Source organism: Pelodiscus sinensis, chromosome Z (assembly GCF_052426305.1).
Source record: "Pelodiscus sinensis isolate ZL-2025 chromosome Z, ASM5242630v1, whole genome shotgun sequence".
Classification (NCBI taxonomy): Eukaryota; Metazoa; Chordata; order Testudines; family Trionychidae; genus Pelodiscus; species Pelodiscus sinensis.
The window spans coordinates 28,859,126-28,873,111 of NC_143085.1; the positions used below are offsets into that span (position 1 = coordinate 28,859,126).

Sequence of the window (13,986 nt, forward strand, 5' to 3'; positions counted from 1 at the left end):
ATAAGAACAATGCAATAACTAAAGTTCCTCATTTTCATTAATATCTTTTCTTCCCAATTCTTCTCTCACAAAAGCAAATTACAAAGAGAATAGGTAATATTTAGCTATGGCTACCATTGGTTGTGCTGAGAAAATACATTAGAAATCAGGCCCTTCCTTGTTCCTCATAGCACTATTTGCATTCTTTATAAACTACTGAAAATTAAAAATAGCCATTAACAACAGAATATAGAAATCACCATATTCCCCTTAATTAATTAAACTTAATTAAGCACGTGCCCTTTTACTAAGGTCAAGAGAAATGAATAAATAATTCATGCAGTGCAAGTTTCATCAACTGTCTGTGGACAAACCTGGATTGACTTCTCTATAGTTCCCAACTCCATAAGCATCAACAATGTTTTGGAACCCTGAAGTGAATTTATTGGTACGTATTAAAGTTGGAGGTGTTTCTGTTGTTGGTATGGTATTCATGAATGAAGAGACTGCAGCTCCACTCTTTCTCTAAGTACATAATGAAAGGGGACAAAAGGTAAATTATACAAAACCATGCTGGATATGTATTTTCCTCACCCAAAAAAGAAATAAATTTGATTTTGACAATATCCATTGAAGCAGAAATGGTAAGCTATTTATCTTCATAACAGAAGCTTACTTTTTTACATCAGAGATATACTGCAGTGTGACTATTGTTCAAATCTGCAAAAATCTTCTCACATGCACTAAGTCTAGCAAATGTCTCTTTCTACCAAAAATTATCCACAATGACCATTTTATACTTAAATCTTTTTAAGTAAAAAGAGCAAATAGTGACAGAATATGAAATTAGATAACAAATTTGCTACTACAAATTATAATTTATTGTAACTCCAAGATAATTCTAAGTTAATTTTATCATTTTGATAGTAGAGTCAATTACAGCCTTCTAGGGTGATGTTAGATGGTCCTGTAAGCCAACTCATTCTTTGAGCACAATCCTGCAGTCATACTCGCTAAAAAAACTCCCACTGACACCAGCTGTGGGATCTATCCAATTTCAGTATTGGCAAGGGCCCACAAGAACCTTCAGTCTCTGTAAGACATTGCCTGTGTTCAGCTCTTTTCCCTCTCAAGTAACACAGTTTCATTTCTTTATCTCTGAATGGTTTGAGCGAACAATAAAATTTTAAATGTGTGTCCCCATTCCAACCACATAAAACAGTGGTCTCCAACCTTTTTACCCCCCAAGATGACTTTTTAAATCTCAGAACAGGCGAAGATCTACCGCCCTGCCCCTTCCTTGAAGCCCCGCCCTCTATATTTTCCTCCTGTCCATCACTTTCTATCCGCAGCCCTTACTTACCACACTCTGATAAACAGTTTATTTTTAAATTATGCGACATATAAAATTAAAATCAGGTGTTTATAGTTATGAAATAAATAGTTTGGTTTTTATTCATGCTATTTAAATCTAAAATGAAGCATTTATAATTGTACATTTTGTGGGGACAGAGTTCTGCGGCTGGGGGCAGGGTGCTAGGAGGGCAGAGGACAGGGTTCTGCAGCAGGGGACAGAGTGCCAGTGGGGACAGGTTTCTGCAGGTGGGGACAGGGTGCCAGTGGGAACAGAGTTCGGGGAGTGGGGATGGGAATGGGGACAGAGTTCTGTAGCTGGGGACAGGGGAGTGGGGACAGAGTTCGGGGAGTGGGGACGGGAGTGGGGACAGAGTTCTGTAGCTGGGGACAGGGGAATGGGGACAGATTTCGGGGAGTGGGGACGGGAGTGGGGACAGAGTTCTGTAGGTGGGGACAGGGGAATGGGGTCTGGGTAGTAGGGTGTCCGTGGCAGCAGAGAGTCCCCTGCATCTGCCTCCTCCCAGGATTCTTCCCCCCCTCCCCCGGGGGGAAGCCACCACGTGCCTCCTCAGGGCCCGACTCCCCGCAGCACAGGGAAACCCCGCATGTGCCTACCCTGGGGCCAAACCCCGCGGGAGCCTGCCCCAGGGGCAAACCCCCCTGCAGCAGGAGCAAATTCCCGCAGGCGCCAGCCCCGGGGCCAAACCCCCTCTCCCACGGCGTGGCGCAACCAACTCCCCTCCTCCCCCCACACCTGCAGCACAACCAACCCCTGCGGGCGCCTGCCCTGGGGCCAAAACCCCCTCCTACGGCGCTGCACGGCCCAGCCAAGCCACCCCTCCCTTCGCCTCCTCTCCTGCAGCGCGGCCAACCCCTGCGGGCACCTGCCCCAGGGCCAAACCCCCCTCCCGCAGCGCAGCCCTGCCCAGCCAACCCCCTCCCCTCCCCTCCCACAGCGCGGCCAAACCCCAGGACCGACCCCTGCTCCCGCGGTGCAGGGAAACCCCTGCGCTTGACTCACCCCTCCAGTGCCGGCAGCATAGGGAAGCCGCCGCACTCCTCCTCCAGGGCCAATGCCCCCTCCCCCAACACGCAACAGTGCTGTGGGAGGGGAGCAGCCCGCGCACTTCTGGAACCCCCGGAAATGAGGTGGGCTTCAGACAGGACTTCCATCCACCCCGCAGGAAGCCGGCACTACACTAGAGGTAGGTTGCGGGGCTTCTCGGGGGTGGAAGGAAAATGGGAGGCGGAGGTGCCCGAATGCCTCGTGATTGACTGGTCGAGGCCTCACGATCGACTGGTTGATTGCGATCGACGGGTTGGTGACTACAGACATGACTTACTGATCCTTCCTCAAGTGCTCGCCGCAAGGTTTGCAGATCAGCTTCTGGGCACCAAACTTCAGCAATTAAACATTTATTTGTGACATCAAAACTGCACTGGTTTAGTACATGATAAATGGCTTTCATCTTCTTTACTTGTATAACCCAAGTATAAATGGATTCAGATGCTTTACATAACACTTGTCGTAAGTAATCCTCAGTTTTACGCAGTACCTTTGTCAAAGGAAAAATTGAAATAATTATAAGTAATTGAAAAAGTAGACAAAAGTTAACTACAGGAAGAACAATGAGAAGTCCTGTGGCACCTTGTAGACTAACAGATTTATTGGAGCATAAGCTTTCATGGGCAAAGACCCACTTCATTAAAATAGTAATAAAGATGTAGCCGTGTTAGCCTGGTCTTGCTGAAACAAAAGACAGGACTATGCAGCAGTTTAAAGACTAACAGGATGGTTTATTAGGTGATGAGCTTTTGTTGGCCAGACCAACTTCCTCAGATCAAATTGTGGAAGAAAATTGGCATGACCATATATACCAAAGGGATACAATCAAAAAAGTGAACACATAAAATTGACAAATCAGATTTTAAAACAGAGAGGGGGAAATGGGGGGGTGGAGGTTAGTGTCTATGAGATAATGATATTAGGGGTGATAATTGGGGAAGCTATCTTTGTAATGGGTAAGATAATTAGCATCTTTGTTAAGGCCCATTCATAAAGTGTCAAATTTAAGCATGAATGACAGTTCTGAGGCTTCCCTTTGTAGTCTGGTGTTAAAGTCTCTGAAGCAGGATGCATGTAATAAGGTCACTGAGACAGTGCTCAGTCTGGCTGAAATGGCAACAAACTGTTTTTTCTTTGTGGAAATGTCTGTTGTCTGTTTTGAGGGCATTGATTCTTTGGTGAAGTGTCTGAGAAGTTTGTCCAATATACACAGCAAACAGACACTGTTGGCACATGATGGCATAAATTATATTTCTGGATGAACAGGAATATGTGTTCTTGATCTTGTAACTGACATGGTTAGGCGCAATGATGGTGTCAGCAGAGTAAATATATGGACAAAGCCTAGCCCCTCAAACCTAACCTACAGAAAGCAGAAGGAACTGAAGCTGCCTTCATTTTACTACAGAGATGTAGACTACAGAGACTATAGGTCTTACTAAATAAAGTGCCATTTTTCATCCAAGAAATCCATCACTTGGATCAAGATGCAATACTGTATGATGAAATCTGTCATCTGCACAAGTCACACTTCTGTCGGAGAGGTGGCCACTTGCAAACCATAATAGAATTGCAGCTGAAAGTGGTAGTTAATGTTATGATAGCTGCCTTTGAACTACAAAAAATTGAACCAGCAAGATTAAGGTTCTTCCTCTGCAGATATGTCTGCATGGATGAGACATTGGTACCCATGTGAAACTTCAATGAAGTTAGCACAGAACTATGCTGCCATAAAATAGGATAGGACAAGCAGAATACATTATTTGAGTCTATATTTTATTTCCTCAACATCCTTGTGCTGAACATTCGGAAAGTGAAGCACAATTTAAAGAAGCTCATACAAAGACTTGGAAAATTTTGGGTTTTTTTTCCAAATATGACATCATCTCAACTTGGTCACTTTTGAAGAAAGAAATAAAAGGAAAGTCTGGAGAACAGTTTCATTGCTGACCTTTTGAAAATGTAGGCTTAACTCTTGAAGTATATTTGCAATATTTATAGTAAGGGTCTAGTATTTAAATTTAAAGTTTTATAAAGCACTGTGGGTATACGTAATTTGGTATCAAATATTTATCAACTACTGAGCACCGTACTACATTAATATAATCTCTTATCCCGTGACAGTACATAACTATTAACATTTACATTTTGCAGAAAGAGAATACAATGAAATGGTTAAGTTTCCTGCCAAAGGACACAGCCAGTGCAAGAACATAGGTAAGAATTTAGAAATCCCCAGCTCTCACTCCTGTGCTCTTACAACTAAGTCCCTGTTTCTCTTTCCATAATGCTGTTACCATGACTCTCCTCTTCTTGATAAGGTATTTATGTAGCTCAACTCAACTCAGGTACAATGTCTAGTTTTTAACCAAGTCATACTTTTCAAATGATTTGCTCCTGGTCACATGACACCATTTTATAGTCCTTTGTTCTGACTGCTTTACCACACAATTACTACATATCTAAAAACCTCTAGAACTTTTTACCAATGAAGGTTTGGGAACTTGAAAAAAATAAATATGCATCAAGTTATAGGTGTATTGACATAATTAATATTGCAACTATCTATGCTCTAATGTCTTCAATAAAAAAGGCATCAGTTACATTTTACTCACAACATGAAGATCCTGAATGCGAACGTTTAGTCCTTCAATAACTTCTCTGCGTTCCTCAGTGGTATTGGGATAGGGATATACATGACAATGATAGCTGAAAGAAAACAGGCACCTGTATTAAACATCCAGGCACTTGAAAAAGATCTATAAATGTGTAAATCAGCCTTTATGGGAGAGAATCTTACCTCATGAGCAAACGTGTGAAAAAACATTGTGAGGCAATAAACCAGTGATGAACAAGGTTTCTGTATTTACCATCTTTCCCTTTCATAGATCTTGGATCAAAATATATCTTGTGTCAAGACGAGGGCCAGGACTAGAGAAGGACCCTGCAGCTAAGAGCTAAGGATCATCATGGTTTTTACAATCCTGCACAGAACTTTGGCATGCCATTTTTGCTACTCTCTCCTTCATTTTCATAATTCACTCCATTCAACTAGTCAAATCACCAGAAAATGTGTATTAATTTCAGACAAGTCGCTCAATCAATTTTACTGATGGCTTTAAAACAACTCTCTGTACTTCTGATTTAATCATAGTCTAGAAGACAGTTCAACAGACTGGGAATATGGATTTAGATTCTCTTCAGAGCTCTGCCCCAGATCATGTCTGACTTCGGTCAAATCACTAAACCTCTTTGTGTTTGTTTTCATTTTATGAGAATTACAAATGAAAAAGCAGTATTATATGTTCCTTAGCCTACTTAAAGGCAGAGATACTGAACCAAAATACTGCCAATGAATGGTTTTACAACTAAAACACAAAACTGCAAAAACAACCAAAATACTGCTGCTTACATTTGACAAAGATAAAAATAAATAGGGCTTATAAAAACAGTAAACAACATACAATTCATCTTTAGTCAAAATTCAAAGAAGAAACAAAAGAAACGTAAGCATATATCCGGTTGACAGGGTCATGCTTTAGCTGCAAACTGAATCCTTGTGTAGGAACCTGAGAAGGATTTGTGCATTCTTTGTACATTACATAATTATAAAACTAAATTACAACTGGAAAAATACCTAAAGCAAAAATAATGAAAATTAAATCTTAAAACATTTCCTATGAAATCAGCATTTCCAGTAATGAAATAATCACTGTTAGTAAAAACTAAACATTATTCAAGATTCAGTAAGAATTAAATAAGTTTTATTTCTCACCAGTCACATATCTTCTTAACTTTCTGGCCAATCTGTTCACCCCAAAAGGATATTAGAAACACAAACCATTTTGTGATTTCACCCTAAAATAAATCAATACATGGATGTTGTTCATTTTAATTATGATTTATAATTTCACCACAATTTGACAATATCTGGTTACCAGTTACTCTTATTGTTTTAAAAAACAAAAAATTACAAAATTTCTGAAGCAAAAATAATGAATTTGGATAATCAGAGAAAGAACATTAGCAAAATAAAATTTGCATCATCTTAAAAGAAAAATTTAAAAAAGGAAAAAAATATGTTACTGCACTTTATGTTAGACTAAACACTTTTTAGGAGTGAATACAAGAGAGATTAATTTTTTCTACTCTTTTTGTTATACACCTTAGAACTATAGTGTACACACACACACACACACACACCCCCACCCCTCTTGAGGAACTATAGTGTTACAAATTAGATCCATAATATTTTCAATAGAAAATACAGCATACAGCAATGTGAGGAAGTCTTAACTGTCTTAGAATCTTTTAATGTTTAAAGTTTAGAAGAGTCTTTGCAGATTATCAAATGTTTATTTGTTATTACCATAGCAGATAAAATGACTACATAATAAAGTACAGAGCGATTGGTTAATAAATACCTGAGTAGTCATTAAACCCATGTAATTTACTCAAAACTATCCTGCCATAAAACCATCACCATTCCACAATGAGACTCCAGATCTGTCAAGATGAACTAAGGAAATGGCTGATTTTTACTCCTGCATTGATAACAGGAACAGGACCAACATCTGTTTTGTTAAACAGTGGAGTATAAAAGAATTTAAACAACTTCCTACAGATATTGAGAATTCATTATCATTCTCTTTTTATCTACTGCTAAAAACTAATGACCTTTCTCCTTACTATTATTTTATCTAACTGTATGATGAGTAAACATCATGAAATGGTAGCTATTATGTTTACTCACTGTATCTGGATCTTCCAGACAGTCATCCAGCTCTGCATAAGTAAGAATGGTATATCCTTTGCAGACTCTCCATAGCATTTTTTCAAATGCTTCAATTTTTGCTTGGTGAACTAAACCAGATACAAATCTATATAAAAACACAGATAAGAGTAAACCAACACCCATAAGAAAACCTAACAATATATTTTTCTAAGAAGATTCTAATTATAATAGTTAATGTCGTACCAAACAAAAACTGACCAATTTTCTTTTATGTCCACTCTACAATGTATAATACACAAATAATTCATTCTACATAGGGAAGAAATAGGTGGAGTACTGGTCTGAGCTCACATTTGTGAATCAGCTCTGACAACTTCCCTCTTTAGCCAGGGGAAAGTTACTCAATTGTTCTGTGCCTCACAAATTTCCCATTTGCAAAATATGATATTACCTACTTCACGAGGTATAGTGAGGATTTATGTTTGTACATCAGTTTGAAAATATGTGTTTAAGTATTAAACATTTTACTATCTTTACAACTTCAACATCAGTTCATTAAAATGCTACATAATTACTTTGGGATTTAAAAAAAGGCAACACACTAAGAACATAAGAACGGCCGTACTGGGTCAGACCAAAGGTCCATCTAGCCCAGTATCCTGTCTACCGACAGTGGCCAACACCAGGTGCCCCAGAGAGGGTGGACCGAAGACAATGATCAAGCGATTTGTCTCCTGCCATCCCTCTCCAGCCTCTGACAAACAGAGGCCAAGGACACCATTTTATCCCCTGGCTAATAGCCTTTTATGGACCTAACCTCCATGAAATGATCTAGCTTCTCTTTAAACTCTATTATAGTCCTAGCCTTTACAGCTTCCTCTGGAAAGGAGTTTCACAGGTTGACAACACGCTGTATGAAGAAGAACTTTCTTTTATTAGTTTTAAACCTGCTACCCATTAATTTCATTTGGTGTCCTCTAGTTCTTCTATTATGGGAACTAATAAATAACTTTTCTTTATCAGCCCTCTCCACACCACTCATGATTTTATAGACCTCTATCATATCCTACTAGATTGTAATCCCACTAGATTGTTACATTATATTATTACTAGAAGATTTACCATGCATTGCCTGGGTCCTTCAGGACAGGAGATTATTGGTGTGGGGAGTGCAGGAGTCAAGGGAGGGCCTTGGGGATAGAGGATAAGGGCCAGAGGCTGGGGGCACGAAGGATGAAGGAGTCATAGTGGAGTCTTAAGGAGTGATCAGGGTAGGGGGATGGGGAACTGGGGGTGTGAGAGCTGGGGAATAAAGAGGAGCTCAGGGCAGGGCAGTCCCAGCTGCCACCTTCTCTTCCCTTCCCACCCTCCCGTCAGAGTCTTCTCTCTCTCCTGAAATCCTCCCTGGCTGGCACAGCCTTCCCCCTCCAGCACTGTGGCCAAGGGTGGGGGGGAAAGGTTTGGCACAGGAGGACTACTTATCTGGTCTGGTGGTAGCCAATATGGTGTGCCCCAGATCCAGCTGGCCACTCTTTTGGTGGTGCAGCTGCCCCCAATGGTCACTCTGCAACGTAGCTTTTCTCTGTTCTCAGTACCCCTAGTATCATGTCCCTCCTCTCTGTGCCCCTGCCTTTCCATGTTATGGAAAACAGTCCCATCCCACTTCCTGTTATCCTGGAACAACCAAGCCCTGATTTTCCTTTAAGTTAGGATAAGAAGAAGCTGTATACCAAACTTGGTAGTCCTAGCTCTTGCCATATAGGAGGAATTTTTGACCAAACTGACAGACAAACAGAGATGCACATTTCTAAAATATATAGACAGACAAGCATATATTGTGCTAATACATATATTTTATCAGTTTAATATATATTTTTATAGTGTTCAGAGGCCAATCCTGCCACTATTAAGTTAATGTAAAAATCTGGCTCAATAAGTCTAAGACACAGTGCAACATATTCTCAGCTAATATAAATTAGCACTGCTCATTTGAAGTCAATGAGCTGCACCAATTTACGCCATCTGAGGATGTGGCCAAATATTTAGAGTAGTTTTACAACAGTATCAAGACTTGATCTGTCGCACTTAACTAATACAATTTCTGCTCACATATTTTAACATTACCTACCCCAGTTTGGCACCCAGCCTATGCATACAAGTGTAGTCCATCAAAGGATCATTTTCTAAAGACGGAAATTCCTCATAATTGGTATGTAAACAGGATTCATACTGACAAACAAAAGATAGATATAACTTTCAGGAAGCCAATATTTTTGTCAATTTTATATCATAAAATTAACTTTAAAAATTAAAGATATCCCATATAGAATTTCAGACAAGCAAGGTTTCAGGATCTCAGGTAAATTGCTTTTGTCAACATTAAAAAATGTTGCAAAAATTCTAAGACAGTATTGTAACTGCAACTTGTGTATATAAAAAAAATTGTTCCTTCACCCAATTTCTTGTAAGTTGCAATAACAGTATTTGTATTATTGTATTTTTAGCTTGCTAATTATTTAGCATAGGAGCTGCCTTTTTATGATGTGTGTTTACCAAGCACAATGGGTTCCCAATCCCTTACTGGGATCTACAAGACCTAAACAATACAAATAATAATAAAGGACAAGACACTGCATGTTGTTTAAAGACTGCCAAGTTATATAATTACTAATATGCTTACAAGACAAAATTTTACATGAAAATACAATCTTGCATATGTAGCATACACAGTACCTCAACAGCTCTTTTGACAAAGGCTTGTGTGACTCGCAACATGTGTGTATATTCTGTCAACTCAAGCAGGTTTTTCTTCAACTTTTCTTTGTTTTTAGTCACTTCCCTTAATTCTGTCTCTAGTTTCTGCAACTGTTCCTAAAAAAATGGGAAAAAGTGCTATATCAGTTTCACTCTTCATTGCAAATGATGGTTATTTATTTGTAATTATTTACCAATTTTTACCAAACCTGATGATAAAAAAACATCAAGGAGCATCAGAGGTAATTCTTGAATATGGTCATATTAAACAAAATATATACCTAAAATGAGAAATGTTTAACTATTATTCAGATAATAAATACAGTCAACTAGCAGTCTATTTTATAACTTGTTCTGGAACTGAAATTTTGGCATCAATGACAAATTAAGGCTGCTTCTGTGCATCCTTATCTTGAACCAGATTTCAACAGCTCTTAATAAGAGGTAGGGACTAAAAGGTGTTAAAGTATGAATGTTTGAATTTTTTAATGAGGAAATTATAAATCATAGTATTCATCGCCTCTTTGCATTTTACAAACATTTATTTATCCTGTGCTACTGTAAATATAAATCAATTCAACAGCTGCTTGTGTTCTATGCATTCATGCCCACCCAGTTTTCACATTCAGAACGGCCACTGACCTCCACTACAATATAGGGTACATTTCCAAATTGACTTACAAGACTAAAAGACTAGTTACAGTAGTTAATTTGTTTGAAAATCTTGACAAGCTAGGTATACTAGCATACTTGGTATATTAAACAAGATATGCAAACAAACCCTGAGTTAAACATACAAAAATTAAGAGTTAACTTTAGCTTTGTCAAAGAAAAGCTCATAAAATATTAGCACTCCAATACCTAACATATCACTAGCATTAAAACGAAAAGCTACCAAGCTTTATAACAATTAAAAGACAGATACCAAAACCCGCCGAGTATCTGCAGCTTTTGGTGTTCTAAAGGAGAACTGTAGGTTCTCAGGATTTGTTTCAAAATGAAGAAAAGCAAAATTCAGTGCAAAAATCCAATGCTACTTATTTCTGTAAAATTATTTCAAGAGTTACCTGGATTTCTAAAATGTGTTTAAGTTGAGGGGCAGCAGGGGCAGTATCTCCTTCAGGAAGAGGAATATCAGCTTTCTTAATTTCTTGCACTAGAAATCCTGGAGTAAGAACAAAAAAAAAAGAATTGTATTATGAAACATTTTGGAAAACATGTTGCCTACACAACTTATTTAGAGGGTCCAAACTTGCAAACACCTCCTGAAAGCTGCCAAGTACCCTGTCAGGTATAATTGAGGGTACTGTGTATATTGCAGAAGTAGGCACTAGAGAGCTTATCTTTTTCTGATTCTAGTATAGTCTGCTGAGGTACTAAGCACTGAGGGCCTTTAAAAAATATATAATGTGGTAGAGTTTTGTAGGCAAGGTCATTTAAAATACAAGGTATAATTTCACAGATACTTTAAAGAAAAATAAGTATCTTCAGCCATTAAGCCTTTGAAAAAAATCATTTAATCATGATAACTCTTCTGGAAACTGCCTTCTGCAAAAACCGATGTCCTGCTCACTGATCCTCGAATTCAATAAAGATTCTTCAAAGCAAGATCAAGGTCTTGTGTTGACACAGAGCAATGGAACAGTTAAGACTGAGACTACAAAAAGGATGTGGGTTTTACTCATGGGTGGGCTAGAGGTGGCTAATGGGCTGGAGCTGGCCTGCAAAGTTGCTGGACCCAGCCTGTGGCCACCTCATCAGCGCTCTTACACTACACAGTTACATATGCTACTGGCTGCTAATTGCTCTGGATGCTGGGTAGAGACAGGGAAGCTTCCGTAGCAAAATCCCTCAGCTCCCATTGGCCCATTTCCGGACAATAGGAATTGAAAAATTTTGCTGGAGGCAGGAGCAGAGCGCAAAGCCTCCTTCTTCCCTCCTCACTGTGCTGGATCAGAGCCACATGGAGCAGCCAGCCCAGCAGAGAGGGATGGAATCCATCTCAGGTTTCTGCAGAGCTGTAGGCTGGGAGCCACCCAGGTAAGTACCTTCTAGACAGAGCCTGCTTATGACACCCCACCTTCTCTCTCCCCCCAACTTCCTACCCCAGGGCACTACCTCCTCCTGCTCCAGATCACCATTCAAACCCTTTGTATCCCCTCTCCCCATCTCTTCAAGTCATAACAACCTCCTAGACCCTGCACCCCTACCTCAGGCCAGAATCCTCTCCTGCACCCATACGCCATCCCAACCCCTACACTCCCTCTCACACCCCTCCCCAGTCCTCTGCTGCATCCATACCTCCTCCCAGACCTTGCACCAAGTCACCACACAAACCCTCTGCACTAGGGATGTAAGTAACTAGCCGACTATCTGATAAGCATAAGCTTATCAGATAGTCAAGTAGTGACTCAATAACTACTTCTCCCCCCACACCAGCTGCCTCTATTATAGAGAGGCAGCAAGGAGGGGGAGCAGGCGCTGATGGGAGCCGACTGAAAAGGATTTAAGCCAGCTCTGGCTCTGTGGGGGGGAAGGGAACAGAGGCATAGCAGGCAAACTGAAGCAGTGCTCTGCTCGCAACAGCTCTCACTGGAGCCCCTTCAGTCTTTGAAATGTACAAAAGCCTTGCAGGGGCCCAATATCACTTGAGCAGGAACCAAAGTTGAACACGGGGGGGGGGGGGGGTGCATATAGAGCAAAGCGAAAGCCACAAAACTGGAGAAGTTGTGTCCTGATTTCCTTGCTTACCCTGAGCAGGGAGATATCTGCCAGGATGCTAGCCACCTGTGAAGAAGTGTGGCATCATGAGAAGTAGGTTCATGCAAAAGGAATTTTCTAGCCATGGCTGGAATTTCTTTTGTCCTTTTGCACAGTCACCAGCCTTCCCCATCCCCTCACTCATGATTACGGTGCTTGCCAAGATGCTTTACTTGGGAGGGTAAACAGGAAAACGAGTGGGAAAAAGGGGTTGTAAGTGAAATGTTACAATGTGGAACTCAATATTAATTGATTCCTTTTTATGCACTGGGTTGAACAGCAGAGACTGCCATGGAGGTCCACATAAGAGAACTTACAATAGATAAGAAAGCGCCCTAAGAAACAAGGGAGGATTTGGTTCATGAAACGTTATATCTATCAGTGAGTGAGTGAGTGCAGACATAGGTAACAACACTTGGAAAAGGAGCTGAGAAAATGCAAGGACAACCAAGTTTTTTCCAGGCAAGCCCCAGAACACATGATCAGGTTGATGGAGGAACAGATGGAGATCCTCAAGTGTTTAGTGAAGCAGCAGTTAGTCATAGTGGCTACGTCTACACTGGCCCCTTTTCCGGAAGGGGCATGTTAATTTCAGCGATCGTAATAGGGAAATGCGCGGGGGATTTAAATATCCCCCGCGGCATTTAAATAAAAATGTCCGCCGCTTTTTTCCGGCTTTTAGAAAAGCCGGAAAAGAGCGTCTACACTGGCCCCGATCCTCCGGAAAAAGCGCCCTTTTCCGGAGGATCGGGGCCAGTGTAGACGCTCTTTTCCGGCTTTTCTAAAAGCCGGAAAAAAGCGGCGGACATTTTTATTTAAATGCCGCGGGGGATATTTAAATCCCCCGCGCATTTCCCTATTACGATCGCTGAAATTAACATGCCCCTTCCGGAAAAGGGGCCAGTGTAGACGTAGTCCATGGGTCCTCCCCCCAGCAGATTCAAAATTCTGTATCCTGCAAACCCTCACATTCCTTTTTACGCTCTGAAAGTCTTCATTTTCCCATGCTTATCTACTCAGACCTATACACATTTGTCTCCACCTCCCTTACCAGCTGTCAAGAGTAATTTATTGTGTTTCAGTGCACTATTTTCTGATGAATAAAGGTACCCTTTTATTTACTATGGAATAACCTCACAGACCAGTCACTTTAATGGCATGTTCCCAGTCACGTTGCATTTGAGGGGACAAGGGGAGGGGATTACAGCCTGGAAGCAACTGTAACAGAGGTTTATTTCAATGCCCCTCATTTTCAAAATGCACCCTCAAAGCCTCCCAGATGTTAACAGCAGCCCTTTGAGCTCCTCTGACAGCTCTGATATCTGGCTGCTCAAAC

The 13,986-nt window shown here is 40.6% G+C and overlaps 1 protein-coding gene across 2 annotated transcripts in view; it reads right to left on the reverse strand.

Moving 5' to 3' along the window:
- ATP6V0A2 (ATPase H+ transporting V0 subunit a2) overlaps window positions 1-13,986 on the reverse strand; it is a 34,454-nt gene that overhangs the window by 15,234 nt on the left and 5,234 nt on the right. For both annotated transcript variants that reach the window (XM_075898519.2, XM_075898518.2), the window contains exons 3-10: window positions 10,958-11,055; window positions 9,870-10,007; window positions 9,265-9,365; window positions 7,155-7,281; window positions 6,177-6,259; window positions 5,017-5,110; window positions 2,679-2,891; window positions 354-504 (exon numbers count right to left, since the gene is read on the reverse strand). In XM_075898519.2, coding sequence (XP_075754634.1) covers window positions 354-504; window positions 2,679-2,891; window positions 5,017-5,110; window positions 6,177-6,259; window positions 7,155-7,281; window positions 9,265-9,365; window positions 9,870-10,007; window positions 10,958-11,055 — 1,005 coding nt within the window. The remainder of the gene's footprint in view (window positions 1-353; window positions 505-2,678; window positions 2,892-5,016; window positions 5,111-6,176; window positions 6,260-7,154; window positions 7,282-9,264; window positions 9,366-9,869; window positions 10,008-10,957; window positions 11,056-13,986) is intronic.